We start from the raw sequence: 17,681 nt of genomic DNA on the forward strand, positions 1-17,681 counted from the left end.
CAAAAGTATATGTGTTGAAAAATCTAGGTTTGGGGGTAACTCATTTTGTTTTGCAGTCTCACTTGCATTTCTATCCTATTATAATTGCATGAGGTTGTTAAACTTTCTGCACTCCGTCTTTTGGGTTGATCCTCAACTCTTTCGATTGTTGGTATATGGTGAGTCATCCTTGTATAATCCAGTAGGTAATTTCTAGATCTTCTTGTATATATGTGGGCTAATCCAATGTGATCTCAACTGTAAATGTTGTATTCTAGCCTTGAATCATGAAGCTCTAATCTTGCTTTCCCCGACATCCGGTAATCTCTTCCCTTTTCTCTAATCAGCATGGTTCTCATGGTATGTTGTTGTTTAAAATCTTATTATATGTTGAAACATTGAGGACAATGTTAGATTTAGGTGTGGGGGAGTATTTTGCATTTAAAAGAAAAAAGAAGAAAAAACAAATCTTTGTAAATATTTGCATAAAACCTCCAAGTTCGAAAGATCTTAGGGTCACTAGCATGCTTCTAGCTATGTTTACATAGAGAGTCTGACCGAAATAACTGAACTTGGAAATACTAGAGAACACAATCGGGCTTCTTGTTTGTCTGAGCTTTAAAGTTGGATTTAACCATGTTGGTGGGCAAATTAGGTGCTGCAAAGATATTTGGTAGTAGAGTTGTGATCACCCTTAGTGGAGACTACCTATTTTTACATCAAGGGAGGCACCGACCTTCAATTTTTGTGACTATCTAAAAAGTCCTTTTAGAGTGTGTGTCACCGTACGTAAATTCCGGGTTGGAATGGTGAGCTACCCAACTTCGCACCACTTTCAACACTACTTTTGATCTCTTGAGTGATAATTCCGTCAATCATGAGGATGACGTCTAAAGATGAAAACTCCTTCTTGTAGTTTGATTTGCAGTTAGCACCATTCTCTCTCTCTCTCTCAACAACATCAAACAGATCCATAGAAACACATCATCATCAACGAGCAGAGCAACGTCAGATTCTATATATGAAGAAAGTTGAAATAGTCCAAGGTTCACATGCAACAACAGTTTAAGGAAAAGAAAAAGTCTTATTCAATAAACAGCAGAAATCTATACACAAGTAAAGACTTATCTTACAAGAGCAAGGAAACACAGAAAAAGATGAGAATTAGTTCATGAAATTAAGACAATACAGGTTGTGAATAATTAAGTGATAAAGTCCTTCATCCATGGCTTTAGTAGTTTCATTATTGTTTTGTTACTTTCACTTTATGTTGATTTTATTATCTCAAAAAAAATAATATTATTACTAAAGTTTGTTTTTAGTTTTGTTTGATAAACACCATGGTAAAGAAGAATATAAGAGGAAATTTCAAGCAACAAGGAAATAGAAGATAAAAATTAGAAATTGTCAAGGTTCTAAGAAGTTCAAGAGTTCATCATCAACAATTGAAGACCGAAGATTAAAGGTGTTTCTATGGATGTTGTGAGAGTGGTGTTGATTGCCAATCAGATGTGAAGGTAAGTGAGTACTCCCATCCTTGCTAATGATTGATTTCCTTTCTTAGAGGTCACCAGAAAAAGATTCTTTTTGTCCACAATTTTGTGGAGTTTTCAGAAATTACTTCGAAAGGTCCTCATTCCCTCCATTCAACGTGTGCAGGATTTCTCTGTTTATTCCTGTCTGCACACATGAGATACTAAAAAAGCGGTATTTTTGAGTGCAATTATCATAAAACCCTATTGGTGAGGAAAAAGTCGAGGCTTGTGATCACTCTCGAACCCGAGTTCTTTCATATGGTATGGTTATTTCTCGCTCAACTCTTAAGGATGAGAATGTGTTCTTTGGTATTTATAACTTCTTATTACTAGCATGCATGAACTCTATGTCCTCATAGATCCTTGGATGCTTAAGACTCCATTACGCTCTGAAGTTGGAGAAGGTTTTATGGGTACACCTCTGGTAAACCCTCACGAGACTACAACTCGTCCACTAGGGACACCTAGGGGTTTAAAGGCTTAGTGCATATGCTAAATGTATTCGATAGACCAGCGACAGTGGTATTGTTAGGATTTCTTAATTTCTGTTTCACTTGTGGACAAGTAAAATTCAGGTTTGGGGGTATTTGATGAAGGCCAAATATTGCATATTTCTATAACTTTTTCTTGGCAATTAACTCATCTTTTGCGCTTTAAAATCATATATTATCCTAAATTCTATATTTTCTCTGTTTTCAAGAATAAATACTTTTACTAATTAACTTTGTGCTTTTAGGTACTAAATAAAGCTTGGATGAATAGAGAATCCAAAAGAGCAGAGAATTGGTGATATTAGAAGAAAGACAACGAAGCTCCCGATAGAAGGCAGTGAAGAATGTTGTTTGCACCTCATCCGCGAGTGAAGAATTTTGTTTGCAAGACATAAAACTAGAAGTGGTCTTGAGATTCTTAGCCTTGAAAAAGACATGGTCCTAGAAGTAATAAAACACAAGATCCAAGATCCAAACCCACTGCCATATATGAGCCATCATATTTGATAGAGCTTCACAACATCCAACGGTGGATCCGTGCGGCATATCAACGTTTGCTGCTCTTGCTCAACACCATATCTGCCTATTTTTTTCCACAAATCGAGCAGAATCAAACACTCATTCTCTTCGTACTTTCTTCTTCTCCATCCTCTGCAAAACCATCAGTTCACCCTCCCTCTATCAATCACCTCCATCTCCGATCAACTCTGTGCACAGCCAACCTATCAGCCACTCTATGAAATCAATCAACCTCCTAGCCTCTATCTATCTCCAACATAGCCTCTTGTCCACATCAGTAACCCTAGAAGCTAGGGTTGAGATAAGGCTAGGTTTATCCTCAATAGCTAAAAGCAAACATCAAATCAAGAGTTGCAGGTAGAATTGCAGAGGGGGTTTGTCGGAAATCACGTTTTGAGTAAGTGGTTGTTCTCTAATTTATCAAATTTAAGTGATTGAGTGAAATTGTGTACAAATAGGGATGAGAGTTATGTGTAAAATCCATGCCAGGATTAGCCGGAGCACCAAGCAGTAGTCATGTTTGATTTTATTATCTCCATGATGTTCTAATTTCATAGTTAGGGTTTAGATGAAACCATTAATCTATTGCTAAGTTTGGTTCATGTATTGATATTGTTCTTGATGTGCTATAATGTTTTGGATAAATATAATCTGAGCCTTCAGCATTTTACTCTCACAGTGTATGCCGTGTAGCCGTTGTAGTTAGAATAACACTATGTTGATTGTGCTACAACTCATACTTAATTGATTGTTGTTCGATCCTTTGACTAGTTGTGCCTTAATCAGACAGTTAGTACTTAATTTGGAGGGATACCTTAGTTATGATTAGAATATCCATATCAGGGTTGTTTAATTATCTAAGTGATTGATCTGCAGTTAGTTTTTTTGTGAGAGGGCAGCTAATACTAGGATTAGGAATCATCTTAGTGACACTAAACCATCCTCTTGAAACTTCCATGGATAGGCGGAAGACCTCCGATGTCCATTATAAGGGACAATAATAGTATTGAGACTGAATTGACTTAATGTGGGTTAATCGGTGGATTTGAATGCCCTAGCATCTTATTTATCTGCTTGTAGATTGCTCTTTGCTTTCGTTTTTGTTATTTCAGTCACTACCATCATCTAGCCGTATCGGCAAACGAAACCCCCCTTTTGGTTACTCTTTATTCTAATCAGTATAGAAAGACCGTAGCTTCAACTTACACCCACCTTGTCCCTTAGGATCGACCTGTATTTTCCTTGTCTACAGTAGGACACTGTGCACTTGCAGTCATTATAGGTACTGTTTAAAGACCTACCATGTAACCACACCAACTATCCCTAGGAAAATTGTGTATGTGTTGCATAAGGTTGTTTTCAATATCTTTGTTCTTTACAAATAAGAGTGAGATTTCAAAAGACTTTACGCGGGGATCGTAAAATACATGCAAGTTATCTTTTTTGATAGTTACGGAACCTGTTTCCAGGTGTCTTTTCATAATCCCAATATTTAGTAGATCAATATATCTCTAGATTATTGCTAGGTCATCTTGTGAGGGAGAAATCAATTAGGTCACTGAACGTGTAAACCCTAATTGTTGAGGATCATCTTGTAAATAGAATTAACATCGTGCTAGAATATTTTGAAAAGCATCTTCTAAAGAGAGTTTGCATTCTGCTAGAAGATTTACAAGAGAAATTCCTAAATAGAATTAGTTTTCTGCAAAGAGTATTACAGGTGCCCGAATACAACTGAAGCAGGTATTACATCTAGTCCAAAATCTGGTACTAAGTTATTGGTGTGTAACATCTTAAATCAGTGTGTGTTTAATTTAAACTAGGTCCTGGGCTTTTCTACAAGGTTGTAGTTTCCTCGTTAACAAAAACATATAGTGTTTGTGTTATTCCTTTTCTGCATTATATTGTTTTAATTTTATAATTGAATTATCACAAGTTGTGCGCTTCTAAACCTGAATAGTAATAACTCAACTGTAAAGAAACTACAAGACTCATTCTTGTTGAATTCGTATCTTGAAATATAGATTACAAGACATGCTTTTGTTGGAATTCAGTTCATGAACAGTTCACCTATATACTATGTTAACCTTGTTAAAACAATCTTAAATACAGTTTCGTAAGAGAACATATAGAATATGCAAGGATTTTCCATATAAGTTCCCGAATGAAAAAGTTGGTGGTGTACTAATTACCATATTTTTTCAAATGATAAGGTTAGTCGTTATGATAGAATAATAATCCACTATGCTACCAAATACATAATACTTCAACTATTAAGTTTTTCTTTTTTTTTAGAAACAAAATAAAGGATATACAAAAATCTACCGGGTATCTATACAGTAGAAACTCTATAAATTAATGATGTTGGGACTACCAAAATTCATTAATTAAGCGAGATACTAATTAACCGATAAATTAATAATTAATAATTTATATATTAATATCTTATTAATTTATAGGGGCACCAAATCCAGAAAAAATAAATGTTCTACAATGAATTTTACAATTTCAGCATGGACTTTATAAGTACTCTTGCAAATTGTTTTCGTGATTGTAAACTTCGATTAACAGATGACATAACTTTAGACAATGAACTCACTCAAGACTTGCGAAATTTGATCCAGAAGTTGGGCTATCACAATTTAATGAATGTCGAAGATGTCCTAAATTATCTAGAACTGATGAAGAAATAATTGAGAGCGTCATGGAAACTGATAAAGACGGGGAAGAAGATGATGAAAGTTCTACACTATAACGAGGTTATTAAAGTGGCAATCACATTGAATAATTTCTCTGAGCTATGAGAGAACCACACCAAAAATTGTTACGATGATAAGAAAAATTAGAGATTAAATTCAATATGATATTTATTTTAGCAAAAAACATAAGACAATTGAATCATTTTTCAAAAGGCTTCGTAGATTATTAATGTATTGAATATATATGATGCATTTTTAATTTATATTTCACATGGAATCTATATAGGTAATCAAAAATGTATTATCTTATAACTTTAGCGAATTATTAATTTGGCACGTTGTTCCCACTCGAGACCGGCTAAAAATATTATTTAAAAGAGTTTATTATATAATCGAGTATGAATTAAAGGAGTTTCTATTGTAGTTCACTTTTAAGTCGACATAACCATTTTATTTAGTCAAATACTTAATAATACACTAATTACCCATTTTCGTACTTGTAAGAATTTTGTCTCCTTATTGATATCTACTAAATTTAAATCAAAAGATGAAATCAATATGGTACATAAACACTCGATAGCAAAGGCGGAGCCTGGATTTCAAAAAGAAAGGGTTTAAAGAAATAGATTTTGGACTTGGCCTTTGCATAAAACCCTACATCATTTGAAAATGGGCTTTCAAACTGTAAAACTGATGGAAAATTACAAAATTCATATGTCCAAAGGTGGGCGATGGACCACCCATGCCTAATGGGTACCAGCTTTTATAGAATACCGAATGAAATATACAGACTGCTGTCAGTTTCCTTTCCTTTTCTTTCAAAACATTCAGTTTGCATATTAGTAAACTACATGAACTGCATAATGCGTGCCGGTTTTAACTTATAGCAAGAGCGTAGGCAGAAGGGCCGAGTAATACATTTCCTATTGAACACACTGCATTTGTTTCTACGACATCGTCACATCAGATATATAGTCAAACTATCAAGGGGCATAAACACTAAACATGTGTCGATCTTACTATAGTTAAACACAAGAAATTTTAAGAATCCCAATTTAAGTTACGTTGTCTTACTCGAAAGCATTTCACGACTATTAATCCCACAGCCTATATTACATGATTTAAACCTTAAAAATCATAATTAACAAAAACTAAAAGAGCAGTATTAGTTCCTTTAGAATTGAGATCATAGAAGCCATGAACTAGTCTTAACCTCAAAACAGTGTTGAGACTAACCTTAAAGAACTCCCAAGAAACTACTCAGGAAATTGAAACTTCACCTTACAACTTTTTAAAGCCCTAGGATACATTAGCAGCCGCTGCATGATTTGAGTTCTCTTTTTCAATTCTGCAACAGATTTTGAAGTAATTCCACTTTCAATAATCAACACTTGGAGAACTCTGGCGTTCTTCAAAAAATATTTAACCAATTGCAGCTCCTCCGGTAGCACTTCAAACTTTTGAATTTTGATTGTCTTCAGATGTCGAAGCAAACAGCGAGGCACTAAATTTGATGTGAAAGCATCCTCATTGACTTTTGCCTAAAATCCGGTGATGTGAGTTCAGCGGAAGATCACCTCAATTGTGTATCAAGCAGCTTCTTTCTTCTTCTTCTAGTCATCGCTAATAATCTTCTGATCCACAAGGAAAACCAATACTTTCTCCAGGAAATTCTCCTACTCCTTTATTTGACTGGAATTTGTATCAAATATACCTTCTAGGATATAGAGTGTTCAATTTTCTAGAAAACTCTTCGATTACTCCGCTAAAAAGACAATATTGGAACGTGCAGTATTTAGAACGTTCGACCACCTTGGTTTTAAAATCGGAATTATTTTGGAAAATCAAAAGACATTTAATAAAATCTACATGACTTTTATCTTGAAAAAACGATAATCAAATTGAGCATGCATTGGTTTACAGGTATAAGGCTATCAATGTTCTTGTTTCTCCAGTCCTGACAACATGATGCATGCTTGAAGAATTTTTTTTTTTTTGGATATGCTGTGCAGCTAAAAACAAGTGGATTACATGGAAAGGATTGAAGCAGAAGCAATAGGTGGATCTGATAAAGCGGACGTCGTGCTTTGTGTTCGTATACGGTCACTCATCTTAAATGGGTAGATCTGGTGACGCCGAAGTCATATGGTTTGGTTTCATATACTCATTTGTAACGAATAAACCCAACCGTAAAGTCTTAAGTCATGTTCTAAACTGATATAGTACAAATGTAATTCCGATAACCTCAGTATGCCAATACTGGGAGACAAGGAGTGCACACCCTGATTAATTTGGCTGGATTCAGTCAGGTCAACATCTATTCGATCGGTACATTGTTCCCCACATGAATCAAGCCAGTGGAATCGAATGCTTTAATTAACCTAAATAAACAACTGTTTCTCCAAAATAGTTTCAACTTTGAAAATTTGAGCTTAATTTTTTTTCAAAATTGTCAATTAGTGGCGTATGCGAAGAGTTACCTAGTAATTTGAGCACTCCAATTTTCTAGAGAATTTGTTAATTCAGATTAAGTCAAACAAATTAAAACAAATTTAAAAAAATGTATCACTTGAAGTTAAACGGTTGGGGCCAACGAAATGCTAGTAGATAAAAGATGAGATATTTTCTAATCAAAGAGACGCCTTAGAGATTAAGATCAGAGAACATAGGTAGTACTGGCTCTAAAATTTCCCTTTGGAATCAAACGATTATTGTGGAAAGAATGGTGATGACTAGAAGTAGGACGAAGTTATTAAGGTACTTGTTTGTACACTTGTTTATATTTCCTTTCAAGCTCTTCATATACTTGTTTATAGTATTTTCTTAATTTGTGAAGTTTTCTGGGTATTTATTTAAAAGTATCTGATAACTTTGATTGAACATGATTGATTGATTTGCTAAATTCTTACAATAAATTAATCTTGTTTACTTCTTAGAAACGAGAACATGGATTTGGGCCGGGAAAAGATAGGATTAGTGATTTACCAGATTGCTTAATTCAGCATATACTCTCTTTTCTTCCAACCGAATGTGCTGTTTCGACTACTGTGTTGTCTAAAAGATGGAATAATCTCTGGATACATGTACCTATTCTTAATTTTAATTATTCAAATGAAGAAGATTCTGATGAAGAACATTCCAACGAAAAAGAGGCTATCTTGGAGGCCAAGGCCAATAGTTTCATGGATTTTGTGGACGGTGTATTAACTCATCGTAAGATGTTAACTATACAGAAATTTTGTCTCACATGTGACAATGCCTACTTCGATGACATCCGAGTGAAGGAATGGATTTCTGCTGCACTTAAGTGTAAGGTTGAAGAGATGCATCTTTCAGTGACATGGCCATATCGCATGTTTACTATTGGCCTCTTTACTTCTGAATCATTGATAAAGTTACATATCTATTTTCTATGGAATGAAGAAGAACATTGAACACTACATCTTCAGCAACCAGTTTATTTTCCTAGGCTTAAGATCCTACATCTCTCGAGTGTTATTTTTGAGGATGAGATATTGGTTGCACAACTTTTCTCAAACTGCCCTCTACTTGAAGATTTATGTTTGATCGATTGTATCTGGGAGGACGTGTATTGCATAAATATTTCAGCTCCTTCATTGAAGTCATTTACGCTGGATAACCGTGAGTTGATTAGCAAGATAGAGTATGCCGAGCTCAAGATTGATGCACCAAACCTAATGTCCATCAAATACCACTGGATTTTATAGTGGAAAATTTTCCATCTCTTGTTGATGTTGATTTATGCTTTGAAAATAAGTTTAAGGGCAGCTCTGATTTTGATTCAGTTTCCAAATTTGTGATGAAGCTCTCTAATGTACTACGCCTGCGATTATCGAGCTCCTTTTGTTCAATCGAGGTACGGTTCTTTACTTTGAATGTTTATTTTTTTCAAGGTATCCTGGTTACTTGAAAGGGTGACCAGCTTTAATGTCATTCGGACTCGTAATATGTTATTACATTGTATGTGTTGCTATTAGATTCTCGGTCTCTTTATTGTCCTCTCCACAACTGTTCCTAGACTCCCTACCTTTGAAAACAATATTCATTTTGGAAACGGAGTATAGTCAAGCTGACACGGTACTCAAATTCTTACAATTCACTCCTAGTTTGGAAGCTCTCGCCATCGTCCAGGTATGAGCAATGCTGTCTATTCTTCAAATTGGACCAGTAGGTCCAGTACATACATACTTTTTTCTCTAGGTGCTAATTGTTTTCATCTTCTGCTGAACTCAAAACTCCTGGGGTTTCAGAAGGGATGGTGTAACAAATTCAATGAGGATGCTTTCACATCAAATTTAGTGCCTCGTTGTTTGCTGCTGCATCTGAAGACAATAGAAATTCAGAAGTTTGAAGGGTCGCCAGAGGAGCTGAAATTGGTTAAATATTTTTGGAAGAATGCTAGAATCCTACAAGTGTTGATTATTCAAAGTGGAACCATAAAAACTATTGCAGCCTTGGAAAAGAAAACTCAAATCATGGAGCTGCTGCTAATGAATCCCAGGGCTTCAACAAGTTGTAAAGTGAAGTTTCAGTTCCCAAGTAGTTTTCCAAAAAAATTTAAGTTAGTCTCAATACTGTACTGGGGTTAAGACTAGTAGTAAATCATGCCTTCTAATTCTATGTAGTTCTCTTGTGAACAAAAAAATTCTATGCAGTTTACTAGTTTGTTTTTTTTCTTTAATCAGCTGCGTAGTTTTAATCAGCTATGTAGTAATTTACTAGTTCAAAAGGGTATCCAAATAACATGGTGCGTACGTAGACACGCAAACTGCATGTTTTAATAGAAAATGAAAGGAAACAAATAGAACTGTGCATCTCACTCAGTCTTTGACACAAGCTGGAACATATTTATCGGGGAACTTTTAGTGGCATAAAGTAAAAGGTACATTAAACAATCTTATATCTGGTTCGGTTTAAAATGTAGGTAGAAGGTTTCGATCCGGCTAAACGTATAACTAAGCTACCCAAGTACTAATCTTCTTCCAAACAAATTCTCAGAGAGCCCTAAGGAGGCAAATTTGGGTACTCAGGAATGTAAAAATCAATCTCCTTGTTGGTTGATGCTACAACTTGCACATGGGATGCGACACAACCAACCTAAAATTTGACTAACCGCCGGCATCTTTAATAACGCCATCTTAGAACTTAAACCAACATTGCCAACTGAAGGAATGAAAAGAAGAAAGGATATTACGAGGGTTACTGTAAAACCTGTACAGACACCATCCCTGACAGAGCCTGTGGGTTGGGGTGTACCCCAGGCCCATCAGGATAAAAACAATATCTTGTTAGTGTTTAATAACTTAAATTGGATGCAACTATCACCAAGATTGCTATAGTTAATAATTCCACAGTGCCTGACCTCTCCTTACAGAGATCTGAACATTGGCGTCTAGGTTACAAGTGGTGCTGCAGGGGCGTGGTGGTGGTGGTGGAAGCTTTCCCCAGCAACACTGTTCATACCATGTACTATGAGGGTTAAGCGAAGATTCATTGTATGATACACACTCCTTCCTAGCCATTGAATTCAATGACAGAATTTGGGTAACCAGGGCCATGCCCCTCTTCCATAAAATTACATATGCAACTGCGGGGAGTAAGGTGCCTGAAGTACATAACTACTTCCAAACATTGGGAACTATGAGAATCAAATACATACTTACAAGCACCAATTTAGTCTATAGAATAGTCTTTTTGTTATGGGCTTGACCTTCCTGTCATCCTCCCTGTTGAGCCCACGGCTCCACATCCACACATCAATCAACCACAGGTCTGCTGTCGAGAGCTTCTCTGACTTCAAGTAGCTCAGGACAATAGCGTTTGGCAAGCACTTCTACTTGTTCTGCAAAAGATTGTAGTCCATGCGTACCTATGTGATTTACCATCTGTCTCCAACGTTTCAGAGAAATATTTCCAGACCTGCAACCAACACAACAAACAGGATCAGAAGAGGTAAGTTCTTCGTAAACGGTTAAGTTTTCATATGAGGTGTGGATTTTTCAAACAAGGTATTGACTTCCAATTGGAAAGGTGAAATGCAGCTATTTATTAGAATCCCAGAATTTTATTTTATTTTCTTTTTTACAAAATCAGAACAATTTATCAGTTTAAATGGTTTCAAAGAACCATACAAATTGAATATGAAACTAAGTATAAAGATAAAGTACTTGACGCATCAGCTTCAGCTAAGTTGCTTACCTATGCTCAAGAAGATTATCCCAGTCAACATCTTCAATACAGCAAGCATCCAGCTTAATAAGTCTGCAATTGTAATTATCGGTAACTTGATTAGACTTAATTGAGCTACATATGAATCAGTCGGTAAACTTAAGTTTTGCCAGCCATATTATTACTGCCCATAGAATCAGTCAGTATTATTTCATTGAAAGGACCGAAAGCAAGCCCCTATCAAGCACCTAAAATGAATAGACAAAGTCCGAATTGTAACTTCAGATATTATTCATTAGTAAACCAAATGGGACTAACTAATAGACTGCATCCTATTTTATAAAATCATTGCAAGTAAGCCACCATAATAACTACACATGTACTTCGAGATCTCCTTTGTCCTTCAACAAGTCTATGAAATGCCGATACATAACATCACTCGATATGAAAAATGTACACTTCATATCACTACTCGTGGAACTACGAACCTCCTTTACTTCTAGTATATTGGTTGATTGATTTCCTAGTTTTAAAAAGGTAGGAGTCGATTTTTCTTTTTTCTGCTTAAAAATTGTGTTTTTCAAAGTATGACAGGTTACATAATAAGTTAGGAAATAGATACCATGAAACCATATATTACTATTTTACTGAACTACATTAGAAAGCCAAAAGACAAGTTCCTTACTCATCCAGCAATCGATAATCGTCTGTGTCGGCCCATTTACCTTCTTTTACCATAGATGATGATAACTGGTCATACCTGAAAAGGAGAATGACATCAAGAAACAAGAGATCATTCACAAATCAGAGTATTGAGTACTATGCAGTTCAAACAAAAATCAACATCGCTTGAGATAAACTACACGTAAATCTGCATTGACCATCCTGACAAGCAAAGTCTACATATAAAATTTGAATACTCATATCATGAATTCTTCATAATTTAGACTGCTTCCATCCTGAATGGTGATCTTCAACTTTGATTCAGAACACCGGTAGTGCAACCAGTTCACAAACAATGATGACCATCTTCCAGAAGTTACACTATGAAATATTGAAGTCAAAGTTGAGACAATAACATTGTTAACACGGACCATTTCGTACAGCATGTCATGTCTGTTCAAGTAGTCAAACGGCTACTAATCACTAGCCAACTGATATTATCACGTATCTGCGCAAAAAAGTTAAGAAACTTAAGAACATGGAATATGTGCCTTTGTTTAGATGAATGGAAATTCAATTACTACTTGAGCTTTCCAACTCATCTGATACTAACCAGGCCATGCTTCGATGATTTTTCCTCGTACATACGCATTCTCAAATCCTTGTTTACTAAATGAAACAAAGACTGATACTCCGTCTGAGTCCACTTACCTGTTTTGGTTGATAGAGAAAAAGGCGATCATAATTCTTAAATACTAAAGTTTCAATTTTCACCTAAAAGGGTAATGAGCTTTTATATCTTAGTTTATTTATTAAAAAATCACAATTAAAAATGGAGTGACTGCATACTGTATGGGTTTGCAGTCAATAGAAGTATACCTTCGATGACACGCGTTCTTATTTTAAATTATTATAAAAATTTATAATCCAGAAAACAAATTTATAAAAACATACCACAAGTAAACTGACAAAAGAAAAGAATTAAGGAAAAAACAAAAGCAATTCACCCTTTCTAAGACCCGCGCGAGATATCCGACGCCATGTATCCCTCACATGATGTCGATTTTTCCCAAGGATCTGGGCCAAGCTTTTCCAATCTGGTCCATGCTTTTCATAAAACCCAGGGTTAAAGATTGTGGCACATCCTTAGAATGCGCCAAAACACAGAATAGGAGATATAGAAACTTATAATTCATAATTTAGGACAAGTGAGAAATAGAAACTTTGATTGATTGACATAAACATAATGTAAGTGGAGAAAACAACAAACAGCGAACATTACTTTAAGACAACTGCTTTCTCATCCTCAGTCCAATTACGTGACTCTGACCTCTCAAACAAAATAACTCCTCTCTCATAAACTGCTTTGTAAGGCCTATATGGTAAGGCAGCCCCTGAAAGTTTCAGATACCCCTTTAAATGATATAATTTCTGTGGAACAGGCAACACAAGGTGCACATCATTAACTCATAGTGAATACAAACATGTTTTTATGGCCACAAAATTTTAAGCCCAGAAAGTGGAATCATCGGCCCATCACACCTTTTGAACCTATTATAAATTCTAATGAAACCGAGAAACGCAATGCGGGAATAATTAAAAGAATGCCATCTGTATATGCTATTAACCGAAAACATATATATGGAAAGAGTAATACTCACCTATTTCCTTCCAACATGTGATTATTTTTGAATGTTTCCTGCAGTTCAGAATCATATCCAAGCCTTCCTTATCCAACTCATGTGCCTAAGAACATTAACGGATTATGGCTATTAAATGTGGTGCTCTACCATCAATAAGAAATCTGTAACATATAGCAAAGGATGAAATCATGCCAGCGAACTTGTTCTTAGCGGATGTTGTAGTTGACAACTACGAAAAGGGCAAAAATTATCATGTGCTGCACTTACCTCAATGATTTAGGCGTGCCTCCTTAAGGAGGGGAAGACTAAACGGCAAAAAATAGTTACTATTAATCGAGTAGAGGTAATGAACATGTGAATTTGGTGTTTAGATGCTGCATATTGGAGGTGGGATTGGCAAACATGATATTCTGGGGGCCACAGTCATGCTTCCTGGGTGTGTTTCTCTACCGCGTGCCCTAGAACATGTTATCAATGAGAACATAACTTCTAACAAATCCTCCAACTCTAAATCAAGTTGCATCACTACATACCAAGATTCATTAAAAATCTCAAACAATAGAGTAAAAGAATAAGAGATATTAACAATAGGTGATACATAAACCCTGAGATATTTTAATTCAATTCCTAAGGTCCACGAATCCTTCACCAAATTTATGATACTTCAGGCACGCCATTTGTTATTAACTCGAATATTATATTAAATAAGAAAATGAAGAAGAATATTAAAATTTTCACTGATAGCATGATTACCATTTAACCAAGCAATGTATATATGTGTCACGTGTCTTATATAAACAGCATGTTCATTTAAAATAAATACTAGAACTTTGACTAATAGCATGATTCCCAAGCATATTCGATGAAAAACAAATTAAAACAGTATTATGATCAAAATAGTTGGTCAGACAAGATAAACATATGACATTTTCAGGCATGAAGCTACGCTTAAGACAAAAAGCACTTCCCCTACAGTAGTTTAATGTTTATGACCATATGTAATTGTGAAAGTGCATAAGTAATTGTGAAAGTGCATAAACATGAGAAGTACATGTTCCACTTTTGTTGTGTGTGTGTCATCACGAGTGCTAGTAAGGTAATATGTGTTCGACGTGCATCACCACAGGTCCACAACAAGGGTAAACAGAACTTTGAAAGAATTTCCCCTCTATTATATTATGACAAAACCAAAAATTTTAATAACAGACTAATACTATTTATATCATAAGCATACCTCTATATACTTGTGAACAGCATCTTTGATTATTTGATCTTCTTTCTGCGTGAACCTCTTACCTTGAACCAACCTATTTCCTAGGTTTTCCTCCCGATCATCTTGGTCATCAGATGAAGGGAAGACTTCTGCATGACTAGCAAATTTTACTCTTTTGGCACACGAGGTCCTCAAATGCTCATTCATCCTTCCAAAATTGTTTTCTGTTTCAACATCTCCAACATTTGCTTTCGTATTTTCAATATTTGCATCCAATTTGGTCTTTTTCTTCTTCTTCTTTTTCTCCTCTCCTATCGCCACATCCAGCACTTCCTCCTCTCTGTTCCTCTTCTTAGAAGAACAAGAACCAGATTCAGCCTTAGCACCAGATTTCTCAATGCAGCTTTCTCCAGAATCACCTCCATTTGCATTCTCTCTTTTTTTATTTTTACCCTTCCCATTCTTCGCATTCTCATTATTTTGCTCACCACCCACATCAATGTGATCCTTCCCTTTAGAAGCCGCTTGATCAGTTGCACATTCTACATCACTGCACTCCGTAACCTTTTCCTTGCCTTTCTTATCTTTGCGTTTACCACTTTCTTCTCTCCCATTATCAGGAAAACCATCTTTGTCCCTAGACCGCTTGACTTTTTTCTCACCTCCCACATCTATAGGTAATTCTGAGGAACTTAAAGCCTCCTTTTCCTTGCTTTTCCTGTGCTTCTTCTTCTCTGTCGGTACTTCAGAGGTACTTAGAATCTCTTTCTCCTTGCTTTTCTTGTTCTTCTTCTTCTCTGAAGGTACTTCCGAGGTATTTACCATCTCTACTTCCTTTTTTCTGTTGAGCTTCTTCTTTTCTGTAGGTACTTCTGATGAGCTCAAAGCCTCTTTCTCCTTGCTTCTCTTGTGCTTCTTCTTTTCGCTCTTATGCAGTATAACCTCTTCATCCATTCCAGGAGGAACCAAAGACTTAATGTAATCAAAAGAGATAAACCTGCCAACAAATAAAGTAAAGATCTCAGTGAAACGACGAACGCAAGCGATACACAATGCCAACACTCACTGCGTGGAAAAAACAAACAAACACCTACAAATGTACTCTGTATAAAAGAAAAACTAAAAAAAATATCATAGCGCTAAACACATAGTATAGTATTAACCCAAAAGCAAAGCTCAAGATATACTTCATTAGACAGTGTTAAGCAAGTACGCCTCACAAATCAGAACACACGTATAGAAATTGCAGTATGATCTAAATAAAAGACATAAACACAAAACACTTCACAGTATTCTTACAAGAGCAAGCAAGAAAGTAACACCAAATAAAAATAGTCACTACCCAGCAGGTTATCATTTTGTATAGTACAGTTGGCTTTCATTGCTTTATTATTTGTAAAATGATGGTGTTTTTTTCTTAGCATTGTTCTATACCTTTGCTGCACTTTCAATTTGCCAAAAATTATGAACATCCGCCATTTTTGGTTTATTAGTAATTCAGTGAAATCGCTCAAAATTTAAAAACTTAAATTAGATCCAGTATTTATATGCGTTGGATGATCATTTAAGAGTAAGCATTCAGATTACTTAGATTGATTACCCTAAATTCTATTTATTACTGCAAACATCAAATAAGAAAAGATAAAGATAAATTAGGGCTTTACAGAAATAAGAATACAAACCTCAAAGAAGACGATAACAGGCACAATTGGGGATAAAATCAGGTGATAGGATTGAGACGATTTCTATCTTCTTCTGGTGGATTTCAATTTCAGAATGTTTTTATCTAGGGTTTATGAGAACTGGAGGAGTAAAAAGAAGCAAAGAGGAATTTATGAGGTGGCCTTAACATTTTATTCGACTACAACCTCTTTTTTTTTTTAGGCTAAAGCCAGACCCATGTCCCTACCCAAATCCAACCAGCAGGACTAGCCCCACTGCTAGACCCAACCCACCAAACCCCTCTATACAAACCTCTACTACGGTGGGATCGAACCCCTGAATTCCTCCTTACTGGAGTTGATGGGATACCACTGAGCTATGTTCTTGACCCTCACCTCTATAGTTTATACGGACAAAAAACATTAGGAAAAATGTGGGAAAGAAGGTATCGCCCTTCCGCACCGTAGGAAACACGGGGTGCATTTGTTCCAAACATTTTGCCTTGCTTTTTGTACAACAAAAAATGTTGTCGGAACCCGCATGCAGTTCACAGGCCTAACCGAACTAATACTCCATCTGTTTCAGAAAGATTGTCCTCTATTTCATTTTCGTATATTTCAAAATTGTGTCCAACTTCTGTTTATAATCATATTTTTCCAATAAACTCTCTAATATATACATTTAAATTTTGTATATTCATAAATTCATTTTTAACGGTTTCCGATCTAAAATATAAAAGAAATATGTATCATTAAGGAAACAAATATATCCTTCATTCCTTTTAAGTAAATATATATTTCGCTCCAAAAATTAAATTTTTTATAAAGTTTATACTCGATATCGAATATATCTTTTAGTTTTCATTTTATATTTCGTATTTATAATATTCCTAACAATTGTAGGTATTTCTTATTGCTAGCATTTTTATTACAATAAAATAGGTAGTAACTAAGCGTGGTCAAGTAAAATATTATAGTTTCCTTAATATTTTGACAAAGTCTTTTTGAAACGGATAGTCTATTTGAAACGGAGGGAGTAACAAACGCCGCTTGCAAGGTCAATGTTTCCAAGACTTATAAACTGCATAA

At 35.4% G+C, this 17,681-nt stretch overlaps 1 protein-coding gene across 4 annotated transcripts; it reads right to left on the reverse strand.

Moving 5' to 3' along the window:
* Positions 1–10,556: 10,556 nt before the first annotated feature.
* LOC113349387 (DNA ligase 1-like) lies at positions 10,557–16,751 on the reverse strand. Of its 4 annotated transcripts, none has more exons than XM_026593357.1 (10): positions 16,614–16,751; positions 14,953–15,928; positions 13,737–13,821; positions 13,358–13,469; positions 13,083–13,172; positions 12,689–12,786; positions 12,507–12,583; positions 12,098–12,172; positions 11,443–11,505; positions 10,557–11,163 (listed from the first exon to the last, which is right to left on the reverse strand). In XM_026593357.1, the coding sequence occupies exons 2-5, from the start codon at positions 15,883–15,885 to the stop codon at positions 13,088–13,090; spliced, it is 1,215 nt and encodes a 404-aa protein (XP_026449142.1). In that variant the 5' UTR covers positions 15,886–15,928; positions 16,614–16,751; the 3' UTR covers positions 10,557–11,163; positions 11,443–11,505; positions 12,098–12,172; positions 12,507–12,583; positions 12,689–12,786; positions 13,083–13,087. The 4 variants fall into 4 exon arrangements, with proteins under 4 accessions (XP_026449142.1, XP_026449143.1, XP_026449140.1 ...); XM_026593358.1 differs by having other exon boundaries at positions 13,083–13,182; XM_026593355.1 differs by having other exon boundaries at positions 13,083–13,195.
* Between the last annotated feature and the right edge of the window lie 930 nt (positions 16,752–17,681).

The sequence above is a fragment of the Papaver somniferum genome, chromosome 2 (genome assembly GCF_003573695.1).
Source record: "Papaver somniferum cultivar HN1 chromosome 2, ASM357369v1, whole genome shotgun sequence".
Taxonomy (NCBI): Eukaryota; Viridiplantae; Streptophyta; class Magnoliopsida; order Ranunculales; family Papaveraceae; genus Papaver; species Papaver somniferum.

What these genes read in the sequence shown, in the direction of transcription:
- LOC113349387 (XM_026593355.1), bottom strand. Translation starts at nt 15,885, where the DNA reads ATGGATGAAGAGGTTATACTGCATAAGAGCGAAAAGAAGAAGCACAAG. An exon ending in GAGAAAGCAGTTGTCTTAAA is followed by an intron (nt 13,196 to 13,357) that starts GTAATGTTCGCT and finishes CTTTAACCCTGG; the next exon opens with GTTTTATGAAAAGCATGGAC. An exon ending in AATCATCGAAGCATGGCCTG is followed by an intron (nt 12,584 to 12,688) that starts GTTAGTATCAGA and finishes TTTTTTGCGCAG; the next exon opens with ATACGTGATAATATCAGTTG.